At 44.5% G+C, this 14347-nt stretch overlaps 2 protein-coding genes across 9 annotated transcripts in view; both read right to left on the bottom strand.

Moving 5' to 3' along the window:
* Positions 1-7343: 7343 nt before the first annotated feature.
* On the bottom strand, positions 7344-8754 carry LOC115022317 (la-related protein 6-like). The gene is made up of 3 exons (XM_029453284.1): positions 8619-8754; positions 8355-8541; positions 7344-8255 (listed from the first exon to the last, which is right to left on the bottom strand). The coding sequence occupies exons 1-3, from the start codon at positions 8633-8635 to the stop codon at positions 7344-7346; spliced, it is 1116 nt and encodes a 371-aa protein (XP_029309144.1). The 5' UTR covers positions 8636-8754.
* Positions 8755-10394: 1640 nt separating this feature from the next.
* Positions 10395-14347, bottom strand: part of ptprfb (protein tyrosine phosphatase receptor type Fb) — a 153710-nt gene continuing 149757 nt past the window's right edge. For all 8 annotated transcript variants that reach the window (XM_029452965.1, XM_029452966.1, XM_029452970.1 and 5 more), the window contains 3 exons: positions 14155-14309; positions 13517-13652; positions 10395-12367 (listed from right to left, as the gene is read on the bottom strand). In XM_029452965.1, coding sequence (XP_029308825.1) covers positions 12299-12367; positions 13517-13652; positions 14155-14309 — 360 coding nt within the window. In that variant the 3' untranslated portion in view covers positions 10395-12298. The remainder of the gene's footprint in view (positions 12368-13516; positions 13653-14154; positions 14310-14347) is intronic.

The following is a 14347-nucleotide window of genomic DNA, read 5'->3' as shown; positions in this document are numbered from 1 at the left end:
CGTCGTTGTTTTCTTATGCTATTAATAGGTCAGTTTGGAACAATTAGTCAGCCCGGGGTTAGCCGCTTCACGCGGCCGCGATGCATCACTGTCTGTTGGACTGTTAGCTCTGTGGCTCGTCTTGATCAAACAATTAGCTCGTAAAGAATAGACGACGTCTCAGTCGCTGACACTGGACGAAGCCTGGTCGTCAAACACCGATTTCACGGCCCTGAAGACACTTTGATTGTCATAATTACTGCACTCAGGAACACATTAGTCCCATCTGCAGTCCATTGGTGGCAATAAAAGTGCCAAGGAGCATTCTGTAGCTTGTTCAGATGGACGCGGATGATTAATCAGTGCAGATATTTAATATCTACCGTTGGCCCCCCCCCCTCTCCCCGCTGCCATGGACATAAATATACAGATATTGATAGGGGGAAGGGGCACCAGTGTTTTCTTAGGAGAGAAACGGAAAGACATGAATGAGTAGCTCACTTCCTGAAAGGACAAATGCTGCCGTTTTCCAGCAAACAGAGAAGAGCAACAACGCAGAGGATATAGTGGAACCCCAGAGGACTCTCCAGCAGAAGGAAAAGTCATCCTCAAGCAGAGACATAAAAGTGCAGATGAGTCGCAAAGATAACTTACACACAGGCGCAACATGTCTGCTCCTCACAAAGCATATCTGCCGATGTGCCCACGCAGGCTCCTGTTAGCGGAGATAAGGCCGGTCCAACGTAAAAACTAATCATCTATAGAAAATCCTTATTAGGATTATGTGTTTCTAGTGAGAGTGGTTAGTGAATATGAGGTTAGTAAGAATAGTACACCTGGTGCTGTCAAGCTAATGTCACCTTAAGAGCTGCCAGCGGAGTGAAGGCAGTCCCTGAGGATCATTAAGGCGACCATGACAGTGAACTGCTTGGCCAAGAATTCCTCAGTCTGTCAAAGCCATTCCTGAGACATTATGTATTCTCATGCGTCGGACAGTTCGAGCCTCATCCTCGACACTCAACCGAGCTCTTGTTGTGACTCAAAGATCTCATTATTTCAAATGGCACACGAAAATTGATGATTTCAAGGAATAATTGGCTCAGTGGCGATGGCGCTGCTAAGCTGGTGGTAATGTAATTACAGCAGCATGGCACTCGTGTCCTCCCCTCCCTCCCACGCCAGAAGGAGACACTCAACAGAATGGAAGATGAACTAGAGATCTGTCAGAATGGGGATAAGGGGCGTCTGTGGTTAACACTTTTGAATGAAGCTGGCAGACAGGGGGTGCCTTCTTGTCAGCTTGCTTGGATCTAGACCAGTGTGACAGCGAGAGAAGATCACAGACAAGGAATGGATGAAGAGCGTCTTTGTGCCGGAAAAAAGCAGATACCAACTTTTATGTCTGACCACCAGAATTTGCTCCTATGCATTCCCTAAATACAGCCTGTTCTGTCTCACTCGCTCGCTCTCCCTCGCTGTGACCACAGTCTATGGCTGTGACTCACACATACCATAAACACACACAAGCGGCACTTGCGTGGTTTCACTTTTCCCAAATCATATGACACAGGCTTCTGTAGGAAACGAGACAAAGTCTAACCTTCCATTGTTGTCCAGGCACCCACTTCACTTCCAGGGCGCACACACACTCCCAGCAGCACCATCACATAACCCTAGATAATCCAAGTTACATAATAATGCTGCTTCTTGATATCTAGAAACGCCACAGGTCTAACCCTTGTGCATTTACCACCGCTCAAGCCGAGGCCTCTGCCAACATAACATTATTACCACGCTGTGTTTCAGCTCAGCTCCACCCATGTGACCGGCTGTCTCTGAACACACCCCGAAAATACCTGCACTAAAAAAGATAACAGAGGAGCATAACAAACAGCGGGAAAGGCACCTACTGTGTTGTTCCAAGGAAACAACGTGCTTTAAGGAGTCCTAGGGAGGCCTTGTCTTGTCTTTTCCCTCTTAAGTGAGCATCAGGAGGCCTGGGGACAGCTAGAGAGTGCTTGGAGAGGTAATAGGGACATATTCCAAAGATCAGGGCGGGATTAGCACTAATGCCTGCCGGCTTTATCTGCTGTCACGTGTGTTAACACCTGGCTGCAGTGTTGGTGGCGGAGCACGGGCCTTGCTGTATGTGTTTGTGCGTCTGTGTTAATCCATCAGACACCTCTAACTCAGGGGTTAGGCCAGCATGCGGGGCACACCGAGAGAGCACCAGGAGGCGCTTCTTCTTCTTCTACTTCTTCTTCTACTTCTACAACCTGTCCTGCTTTCAGTCAGAGTAACGAAGAGTAAAAAAAAGTGACAAGTGCGGTGAGTTAGATCCGTCGTGTTGGCACCAGGGAGGGCCAAAAAGGCTGCAAAATAAAGTGGATGTTCTGAGCCAGGATTGGCTGCTCTAAATCCAGCCTTGGTTCTAATGCAACTGAAAAAGGCTTAGGTTCGACTGCGCCATCATTTCGCTGGGCAACTGCTTCGGTTGGCTCGTGTTCTGTCACTCAGTAACCGAAGGATAATTAAAACAAGTCTGTTCCTTGTTAGTGAGAAAAGCCGCCGCTCATTATTGAGCAGAGAAAAGGAGGAAACATCTGTAGGTGATGGCAGGAAAGAAATGTGATAATTATTTAGCCATATTCTTTAACTTCTAAACTAAACTCATCCTTTTAATCTGCTGGATGGAGGTAAATGGCTAAATGATTTTATTGTGGAAGCTCTACTATCACATCCAAAGGATTTATATGGATTAATCCAGTAACCTAAGAGCCTAGCACGGACTCTCACAACTCAAAGCTGTTGCTGTGAGCGTGGCGTTAATGAGGTGTGAGGGGAAGGTATACTTATAAACGCACATTTGACCCCCAGTCCACAGTTGTCTGCCCTTTGCTATTCCTGGAAGGGATGAGTCAAGGTATAGTTCTGACATGCATTTAAATAGCCTTTCTAGCAGACAAAGAGGTTACATGAGGCTTGGCATCATCATTTCTGTGTGCGCCGATAGTAAGATTGATGATTGTTGTCTCGGCTACTTTCTAAAGAAGAGTCCATAAGCTTCTATCCTGGCTGCTAATCTGTCTATGCCAGATCCTCTATTAACACAACAGCATCGCCTCTAAACCCATGTTAAACATGTTGATGTTGCTGCTACAAAAGGTTGACTGCCATCTGGCACACGTTGAATACCACCTTCAAGTACGACCGACACGAGCAAGCACAAGCAAGCACAAACATCTGAAATATGATGACGTTTTACGAGTTTATAATCCCATGCTCTCTGTACACAACTAACTTGCTAATTATTTGCATGCACAAGGTACAACGTGGGAAGGATCTGGCAAAAACAAATGCAGATGAGACGATGAAGAGCGCTGCAGGTTCAGCTTCCTCTTCAGTTTGCCAGTTATGACCAGCTTTGGCAGGTTATGACAGTCGAAGGGCTGAATTGACTTCAGGCTTAACCTCTATGCGGCTTCTTGGGTCTCCGCTGGATACTGTATAATCTCTAAGTATGATATGGGCTTAGTGAGAAGGGGATCATCACTTCAGTAAAATGCTCATAGTGAGTATCATCAGGTTGCTTCTCTCAGAGTACCTTCGTTATATTTCTAGATGACAAGTTCAGCAATTTGATCCAGCTCCTCTTAATTATTTAAACTGTTAAAGGCGCAGCTCTGCAATAAATGCCAATCTCTAAAATGATGACCGCGGAGAATAATAACGATCTGTAATCACTATTTCATTAGCGTTCAAGGTAGAGCTCCAACTTTTTTTGGGGGAAAGAAGAGCCAGAGAGTATTTGAGGAGCAATTACGCATGATAATGAGGTAAACCACCATGTTGCATAAGTCACAGGAAAAGAAAACTCTTCCCTGACAAAACAAACATGTCTGTGCGGTGAGAGCTTCAAATTCTGCAAGAAAACTAGAATAATAATTTATTTTTCTTGTTGCTTTTCCAACATAGTGGCATGCCTCTTGTAATCAGTGGTAACCGCTCTGCAAACATTTCGTGACAGGCAGCTCTGCACTATTGACAAGCGTTTCCAGCGAGGCCCGCTTGTTGATACAGATAATCCAACGTGTGTTTTCTGCCACTCAAGCGCTTGGTGAGGCATCCCTGTCAGCGGCACCTAACGCCTTCCCCATAAGCTGCCGGCTTAAACTAACAAAAGAAGATGCGGTGTCCTTACCGTTCGGCCGGCTAATCCAGATTTAGCTGCGTGGTGTCGTCTTCAGCTGACCTCCACAGGCAAGTGCTGGCTGGGTAAGTCCATCATCATCACAGGCGAGGAGCGAGGGCAGGACTCCTGCTTGTTCCCCAGAAAATCATCACAACTCCATGTGCCTGCAAGTAGGGGAGGTGTCCTGACTTGATTCAGGTCCAGATTGTATTATTCTTTTATCATATTTGCATTTCCTTAGATATCTGTCAGGTTGCAAAGATCAAGATCGACATTCCTCTGAATGTAAGCATGCGCCTCATGGCACTCGAGGTGATCCATTCAAACAGAGGAGAGTTGGGTGTTTAGAGAAGTCCCTGACTTGGCATCTGGTTCACTTCTCAAAACTTCTGTCATCATGCTTCTCCATACGGAACTTCTGGTCCTCCTTTTTGCACGAAGCTGAAACATAACAGAGCAAAAACAGTGACTGGTAATAAACAGATCTTACAGATGCCTTGACTTTGATTCTCTCCGTTGTGAAACTCCTTCCACTTTGGGTCCTTTTATCTCCACACAACAGCGCCGTTGGAAAGATAATGCACATCTCCTTACCCCTTTTCCAGCAGCAGGTCTTCTCTTCAGCTCTAGGGAGGGGAACTCTGCGTGTTGAGAAGATGGGTTAGGGTGAGGAGGGAGAGCGTGGTTACCGTAAGTGGAGCAGAGAGCTTCTCTGATGCCTCTGCCTCCTGCCTCCCCCCCTCAACTGTTGCTCCTCCTCCTCCATAGTTTTGCTTGTGGGCCGAGTCGGATTACTCCTGACATGATAATCTCCCTGGCTCTAGCTCCAGGAGCACTAAAGGATGCTTTGGCCTGAGCGAGGGCTTACATTTACCTTCTGCCGCAAGAGAGTCTGCCATCTTAAGTGAGAGATTGGTAATAGCCTCAATCGAGATCAGAAGGGTCTGCAGAAGCAAGTGTTTTCCAATCTTTTAGGGGGAATTAAGAAAGTTCACAATTGGATTAAATGGTGCTAAGACAACATTAACCCCGGTTAAATGGATTTATCACAGCAGAGGTATTTCACGATGATTCAATCTACAGTTGGCTTGAGATAAAACGAGGGATGTTGTTGTTGAGAATCGCAGGTTTACGTCCCCTCCAATACAGACCCGTGTTTTAGCCCTTGAGCCTCGAGCGGCAAATGAGGAGCAGATGGTTGTGCTTTTGGAAGGTATCAGGCTCACCAGACTGCAATCTAAATAAATACCCCATCCAGGGGGGAAATGTGTCAGGTGTGTGGGGTCAGTCGAATATAAACAAAGGCCAACCAGTTTGGAGACAAGGGTGCACGAGGGAGGGAGAGACGAGGGCAGTAAATCCACAGGTACATTGTTGCTCTAACCAGAATTGATGGTTTCAGAATTGTGTGTCGGCGGCCGAAGATGTTGAAATAAAGCAGCTATCTCTGCCGGAGTAAAGAAGTCAGCGTCACAACAGGAAACACATTATTTGCTAACAAACTTCCCATTCTGACGCCATGAGTCATTGTGATATCCTCGGGCCAAATTATACACAAATCACGCTTTGCAAAGATCCACGAGTGAGTAACTTTCTCAGAATTTAAATTCCTTCAATGTAGACCGAGGAAAAAAAAAGGAGGGGGGGGGGGGGGGGGGGGAAACCAAAGGAATCTTTACCCAAGAGCTTTTAATACCAAAAGTATGTGTATTGATGGATATTCTAAGGTTGTTATCTCAGTGACCTCAAGTGAAGATGAAGATGAAGCCAAAAGAAACTCTGCACTGACCTGGGGGGTACCTGTGCCACAAATCAAGACAATATTGGAGCTCTTCTTCACACAGAGAGTATCTTCAGTCAACAGGTGCAGAATCATCCAAATCCTCTCCCGATAAAACTAAGAAAACATGAATTATTACAAGTAACTTGCTTGACATACCTCTCAATTATTGTGTGAAAGAGCCTACGCAAATGCATAATGACTTCCAGTTAGCAGGAGATATCGTGCTTTTCTAGCCTTGAACAGGAACTATCAGCACAGAAACATTTCCTGACATCGGGCAGGAACGTTTCTACTCTATACATATTGTTCACAGATGTGTAAAGTTTTCTTAGATCGGCCTACGCTACAATAAAAGTCCAACAGCTGTTAATTGCTAAACTGAGTCAGAGACAATACGAGTGAAACACTTGATCCGTGTACAATGCAAAGTCTCACTCAACAGCTAACATCACATTAGTCATGAAGACAGTCTGACAGTCGAGCGTATACAAAAGGAAAAAAAAAACAGCAGAGTATGTTTCCAATTTGAATATGATAGAATCCCATACGCATCGGATTGAATCTTTTCCACTGGGCGTTGATGAGTGAAGGAACACATTTTGTTTAGGTTTGGGCAAGATTTTAAGGAAGCCCTCAATCAGTAACACTATAAACACACCATTCCAGTCGAGGTGTCATTAGAAAGGCTGGAAATAAGGCACAAGTGTTGCTACCACGCTGGTTCTTGCGCAAGATGTGGTTTGATGATTGGACAAGGAGCCGTCAGCCAAATGTCATCTCAGAGAATGGAAAACTACTTTTTAGAGAACCATAATGTAAACAAGCATTTGTGAGAAAAGATGCAGTGGGACAATGAGGGCTATTTTCTGAGCGTTTCATGATGAAAGACAACACCTCTTTCTCAGAGAAAGTGGTAACAAGGTAACTCCATGCTTGACCCAGAACAAATATACATTGCAATTTTCAGTTGTGACCAGATGAGCCGAGGCCGCAGGAGCGGAGACGCCACTGGTGTTTCGAGAAGACAAAAGCGTCTGTGTGGATTCTGAGACACTTTTACTTCAGCACTTAAACACCTCGGTTTGTGTAACAATTTGTACCTCCAGCTAATACGTGTTGTCGTCTATTTACATGCTTTGCAGTGTGTTTACTTCCTACGCAACTACCGTGTGACAAGGACAAAGTGAGTGTTTAAAATAAAACAGCTAAATGCTGCCCCCATCTGTCAGTGGACGGCAACTACACGTGACACAGAATAAACCATCTCGCACTAATAGAGCACACAAACATCATTAGCTTTTTCTTGTTTAATGCAAAAAATATCTTCATATCATCTTATAAAATGTTAAATCTGCCACAGTTACTCGGCACAGGTGGTCTTCCTACTTCCTAGGGAGAATTTGAGCTCTCCCTTCTGCTCTGAAAGCCCACGGTGCCGTCAGGGCCGAAGGGCTGGCGCATCACTCTTTGCATCAAGCGGTGCGCGTTCACCTGCTGAGACACTTTGGGGTTTAATGCACTGGCTGCAAATTTGCGCCTCAGCACCCAGGGGCTCTGAGAATCCTCTTTATCACAGTCTCCAGAGCACCAGTTCCTCTTACTGTACCTCTGATTCAACCCGGAGAAGGACTGGCTGTTCCAGTTGGTGGAGCTCTGCTCAAAGGTTCTTCGCGTGGAGTTATCCGGGGAGTCTGGACTCTCGTCAGGAACTTTAACAAGCACAGAGTGTTCCTCCTGGACTGAATCATCTGAGGCTTCTTGGAAAGGTGTGTCCTCAGGTTGGATCTTGTTGTTTTTCTCTAATGGTTTGTCCTTGGTGATGTGGTGCAGTGGCTGGAATCCCAAAGGGATCACACGCATGCTTTCCCCGTCAGACTTCTCTTCTGCTTTCAGGGCGTTGTAGGCCTTACGAACTTCCTCCAAGTGATCAAACTTCACCACTACGCACAAATGTTCGCCGAGCTCTTTGTGCCGCTTGGCGTAGCACTGCAGCTCCTTGGGAAGCTCTTTGCCAGGACGCAGGATCCACAAGGAAGAGCTCCTGCCATGAGCGCTGAACTTCTGGAGGATCCTCTCTGAGAGGGAAGGGCGCTCGAGGCCTCGGGCCGCTGCGTCTTCTCCTGTTGAACTCTCCTCAGAAATGTTCCAGACGAGGAGGAGCTTGCTGGTCGGGGAACACAGCAGCCATTTGGGAAGCGGCTCTATCCGCCTCACTTTGGTGCCTTCACAGTTCACATCCAGAAGCTCCGAGTACTCGGCTCCCGCTAGAGTCATGTACCAGTTTGTGGTCAGCACCTTTATCTGTGACAAACAACGGCAACCTCAGCTTGGTTTGCATTTTACCTTGACTGTTTTTATTCAAACTGGTGGGATGTCAACGCCACAGAAAATATATTTTACCTTTCTCAAACAAGTGAGCAGCTTGAGACTGACGTAGCCCTGCTTGTTCTTCTGCACATGTTTCAGCAGGAAGCCGTCCTCTGCCAGGTGGCTGTCGGTGAACAAATCCTCCAACTGGTCCTTAATCTTCAAGCAGAGCAACTCACCTTCACGCTCTTCTTCATTCTGGGCAGATTGTGCATCATCTCTACAAGAAAACACGAATCAGCATCATGATATACAGCAATGTAGATTAGTCACCCATATGTTTTCTAATTTCCTTACCCAATCGGATTACTCATTGTATCTCCAAAGGATAGTGATAACAGGTCACGGAGCTGTGCCGTTTCTTAGTAACGTAAAGACGGGTATTAAGGAAAAGCAGCAGATACAGTTAATGCTACTGAATAAGGATGCAAATGCACCTGGACACAGTTCATACAACCAGTTGCTTCTGTGGGATCCAAAACAAAAGTTTGTAAAATGCTACAAGCAAAGTTCCACATTCCACATTTACCACTAATAACAACAACGTGCACTCAAAACAAAAGCTCAATACATGCAAACAAAAGAAAAGGAAAACTTGTTACCAAACCATTAGCTATCATAAAAATAAGAATAATGTTACTGCTCAAAGGAAGGGCCACGCTGCACAGCAGAGAGAACAGCGATGCATCAGGATTATTATCACAGCACAAAAGAGCATCAACATCATTAAAGGCGTAGATTTCTGCAACGCTGTTCATGGCTAAGTGCACAATTAAATCAAAAAGAAATTATGATATTGCCAGATTCCCAGATATACAATCTACAGCAGCACTAAAGTATGAAGCAACTAAACAGTAATTGTCCTTTAAATCCAGCTTTATATCCTGTTTGTCTCCAAATAATTCATCCTCTTCAGCAACAACAAATCCATCTGGTGACTTTGTGTTGGTGTTTTAATTAACATCCCTTCCACGTGTTACTGTCATTACACAGGATACATATACAAACCCACAGCTTTAACACGGATCATGTAATCCCACGTTTTCTTTCCTGCTTGTGTTATGTGACAACGACAGGCAGGTATTTCACAGGCTGCTGCTGAGAGGAAGACGAGTCACTGAGATGAGGAAGTCTTGCGTTTGACCACACGTGGATATAGACGTACACACGTGTAGAACGAGCAGTTTCTGGTGGAGTGAAACACAAGATTTAAGCTGATTAAGTCTCCTTAAACACTTAACCACTAGCCTATCAATTGAGTTCAGACACTTCTTAATTCTCATCCTCCTCATTTTGTTTTTGCACGATTGTAATTATTGCATTCACAAAAACGAGCTGCATTGCATTGTGGGTATTGTTAGCAGCGGATATTACGTGAGGGAACACCGTGTATACTGTGGATACATTTCACACTGAGAATCTGGACATGTAGTGCGCACCGCGTAGTAAATACAGGTACATCAGGACTGTGTGTGTTGTGTGTGTGTGTGTGTGTCTCCATGGCAACATAACAAGCAGACAAAAGTCAAAAGATTTTGATTCTTTTAACTGTTGAATTCTGATTGGACCATGGGAATATGTGACATCATCGTTCTCCATTAGAGCCCCGCCCACTTCAAAACCAGGCAGAAGATCAAAAATACGAAAACATTTCTCATCTGACAGAATGAATGATGACAACGAACCCATCGCCATGACAACAAACTCCATCTGCTGGGGACGACTGAGAGATGTGCTGCGACGCTCTGGGAAAAGCTAGCTAATTGGTTTTTGGGTGCCTTTTAAAAAAGGTCCTCTGCAAACACACACACACACACACACACACACACACTTTGAAGTATCTGAACATTAAGTTGCATCGTTGGAACAAGAAAGGCGTTGAAACGGACGACACAGTTGTGACACACGAGGAACATTTGTGGGCAGACTAACGGGGAACATTCCTGGAAGCGGGAGATAAAGCAGAGCTTCCTCGTGTCCCAAAGGGTGAAAGACAAAAGAGCAAACTTGTACAATGTGAATTTCACATTTTATAAACAACAGGATCAAGAAACGAGGCGTCACAAGCCAAGATTTGTACAAAAACCCAATTATTTAACTTTATTAACATCAATGTTTTTTCTTTTTCTTCAACAGTTTCTTTTTAAATTCCAGTTCTTTATCAACAAATAGAAAACAGACTGTGTGTACAACAGATCGAACCCCTACAGCACTAAGCATTCACAAGGTAAAAATGAACATTTTAGTTTTTCGCCAGCGTTTTTCAAGTCCCCCCCCCTTCCCTTCCCACGGCCGCCTCCACCACCGCCACCACAACGTTTAGGCCTCTCGGACGCTCCCCTCCTGCGGCTTGTGTGGGAGAAGATGTGTGCTTGAGTGGTGCGATTGGGTGAGGAGTCGTCCATTTTGATGGGTGGGGTGGGGGGGGGGGGGGGGGGGGGGGTTGTGCTGTTATTACTCATTCAGACGGACAACCAGCTGTCAAAGTTACTATGGTAGTACAGTAGATACAACGGTGTTTCCATTAATACACACTCTAGGACAGCAGGCTCTCTGCAGTGTCTCTAGGGTCGGTAGATCAGCAGAATTTATCCATTTTAACAATATACCTTTGAAGCTGTTTATATATCTATGTGTAATTGTACATATATATAATCAATCATAATTATATATATATTTATAGTTCTATTTCTGTATAAAATAATATCAGGTTTCAGTCCAAAGGGCCGAGTCTCTGTCCCTCTGGTAGGAATGGTTGATTCTGTACAGGCGTTGATGGCTCTACTCCGCAGCCCATATGAACCACTTCCACTCCTTTCGGTCTGCGTGGCTCAACTCCAGCAAACTGACCGGGCTAATGGGCAGCGAGGAGATGGGAGGGACTTGAAGAGCAATTTTATTCAGAGATCAGGGAGTTTATTTTTCTGTCAACTACCCTTTGGGTACAAAAGTCTGTCTTCCTCAAAGGTAAGTTCTCCGCTGTGGAGCATGAAGGCCTCAATGCCATAGGCTTCTGATGAAAAACAAAACAAACAAAGAAACACGTAGAAATTATGTGCTTTCCATTTCTGTACACCTCTGATTCTGTCTCCTGTTAGCTAATTTATTTCTTGTTTTATAAGTAGCTACCATGTTTACAGGCCAAAGTTTAGCAAGTGTTGTGCTCTGAAATCAATTTTCTCAAAGTTGATTTTTTTTTTTTATATCCAAAATGGCAAGTGACAAGGCAATTTATTTTTGAGTTATTGAACTGAGTAAGACCTAACACAATGTTTATGACACACGTAATGAATGAAACAATAATGTCATGTGACAAAATAAATCCGACAGCAGCTCAGAGAACGGTGGTCCTCCTGTATTAGTATCTAGGAACGTGTTAAAAATACATGTCCCTTGTGCTAAAGTACCCTAAAATAAAAAATAAAAAAAGTACCGATTATGAAAATAATGCACGCCCCAGGCTGGGCAGTTTAAGACAGAAATAATGTCTGATGTTAAAATGATTATTAAAAACAACAAATATACTAAACAAGAACATTTGACATAATGAATCATAATATTGACAATAAAATTAACGAAAAAGAAACAGAGAGAGCGCTCTCTTAGTGCTACCAGTAGCCTTTGACAATCAGGGAGGTTTGGCTTCGACAGAGCAGAGAGGCGAGCTGCCGGTCTGCGCTGTCGCATCTGTACAAGAGTTGTCATATTTGTCATAGTCATTGTAATGTTTCTGTTATTATTTTTAAAGCAAAAATCTCATGTGGTTGGTTAGGTCGGCGTGGATCTCTGTGATTGGTTGAACCCGTCGCCGGGTCTGCAAGCGCTTCCCTTTCTCCTCCCCTCCGGTAGCTGCGAGGGGCGGGGGGCTTTAGGGGAGGGGGAGGGGGAGGGGGGTCAAGTGAGTGGATGGTGGCAGAGATGGGACACTTGGCACACTCCTGAGAGGTTTGACCAGGGAGGCTGCTCAGTGGGAGTGGTTATGTTGCATAGTGGTCAAAGCTCCCCAGGTACTCCAATGCTGCCCTGTAGCACAACTGGTACTGGTCCTGGAGGGGAGGAGGGGGAGGAGGGGGAGAAGAGGAAGAGGAAGAAGGAGAAGAAGAAGAAGAAGAAGAAGAAGAAGAAGGAGAAGAAGAAGAAGAAGGAGAAGAAGAAGAAGAAGAAGGAGAAGAAGAAGAAGGAGAAGAAGGAGAAGAAGGAGAAGGAGAAGAAGAAGAAGAAGAAGAAGAAGAAGAAGAAGAAGAAGGAGAAGAAGAAGAAGTGTCAGTAAAAAAGTCTGCACGCATGTCTGGAACATCACATATAAAAGCTGTAATTATAGTATTCCGGTCTGCTCTGTACACACGGCACTGCACGTCTGTCTGATCCTCTGGTGCTCTTTCTGGTGCTTTTCCTTGTTAAAGGTTTATTTGGGGGGTAGTTCTTTCTCATTTGTCTAAAATAAGTTGGTGGTCATGGAGCCCATTGAGGCACATCTGTGATCTGTGGTGTTGGGCTGTATGAATAAAGTCGACGTGACTAGTTTATGGCCACATTTGGGTGAGTTAGCCCGTAGACACGTTCTCATTGTGGCTTGAAGCGTTGCAGGTGACAGAAAGCTGCTCATGTTGTTTGCTCTCAGCGGTGAAGACACTTATTCAATCGGACCGCTGTTACTTATAGGAACTGAGCATTTTGCCACAGATGCTTCTGTTGAATTCAGCATTTTGCTAATGTCATTTTGTTATGTAAAATACATAATGCAATAATGTGTGGTGAGCTGAACCACCATTATGTAATTATAAGTTTATGACATTAAAAGTAATAAAGTGACTCTTGAGGCACTAATGAAATTACAGTTTTCTTTTTATGTATACATATTTATGAAGGCAGGCGCCCTGGTGGCTCACCTGGCAATACAGCCCAAAAATAATCCTACAATTCCTCCTTAATATGCTTTTTAATATGCTTTGCCTGTTTATTACAGAATGCATTTTTAATTTGAGGAAGACTTGACACTGCGAGCTCCAGATGAGTTTGCTAAAGGATTTCTGAAGCACTTCTAAAAGCTCCATTAAAGAAACATTTGTCAGTAAGTCAAGAAAGGACACATACTAGATAACATCAGGTTTACACCGTTAACATATTCAATATTGACTTTGGAAATACCAGCCTGTCACTGTGGGATATGAAGTATGAACAATCTTTGTTCTAACCTCGGTCTGCACCATGGCAGGTCGCTGGGTGCGAAGTGTCTTCACCGTCTGGAAGAGGTCGACCACTCCTTCGTACCTCATCCTCTCCAGCACGATGCTGAGCGTGATGAAGACTCCGGTCCTGCCCACACCGGCACTGCAGAGCACACGCACACACACACACACACACACACACACACAATTAAAGCTCATTCATTGGTAACTGAGTTCCAACTGGAATGTGGTTTTATAAAGAACTGTACTGGGAGGAGAGTCTATGTAAGCTGTTAGCAGGTGACATGAATTCTAACACCTATATATGTTACTTTTGCCATTATACTGTAATATGTGTGCAGTATATCTGATTTTATAGCATTCCAGGGTCAAACAGCATTTGCCAACCACGACTAAATACTACAAACACCTCATTATAACCACAAACTAACATTATAACCTAGACATTTATAGATAATATAGACCTCAGGCATTCATTGTCTTGTACTTGTGCATGTTGAACACAGTTCTATGAAACTGAAAAGAGAACTAGAAGAACTCTGCTGCTGCAGCATGTGCACAGCTCTGAAGTAGCAGCCGTCCTTAATGCCTGCACATTTGTCCTGAATGATATATGGTTGCTCTGTGCCGCTCTCCCTCCTTACCTGCAGTGTACAGTGATTGGTCCATCCTGTCCAAACTGTTCCTTGGTTTTGTGCACTTGTCCAATGAAATCAATGAAGCCTTCTCCAGTTTTGGGCACTCCTTGTTCGGGCCAGTCAGTGAACTGGAATTGGCGGATTGTTCTGGACTGGCCGTCCTGAGGGGCAGCAGAATGCATGTGAGAGGCACAAAACA

Source organism: Cottoperca gobio, chromosome 17, assembly GCF_900634415.1.
Source record: "Cottoperca gobio chromosome 17, fCotGob3.1, whole genome shotgun sequence".
Classification (NCBI taxonomy): domain Eukaryota; kingdom Metazoa; phylum Chordata; class Actinopteri; order Perciformes; family Bovichtidae; genus Cottoperca; species Cottoperca gobio.
The sequence above is the reverse complement of the archived record's forward strand: the minus strand, read 5'-3'. Positions and strand labels throughout refer to the sequence as shown.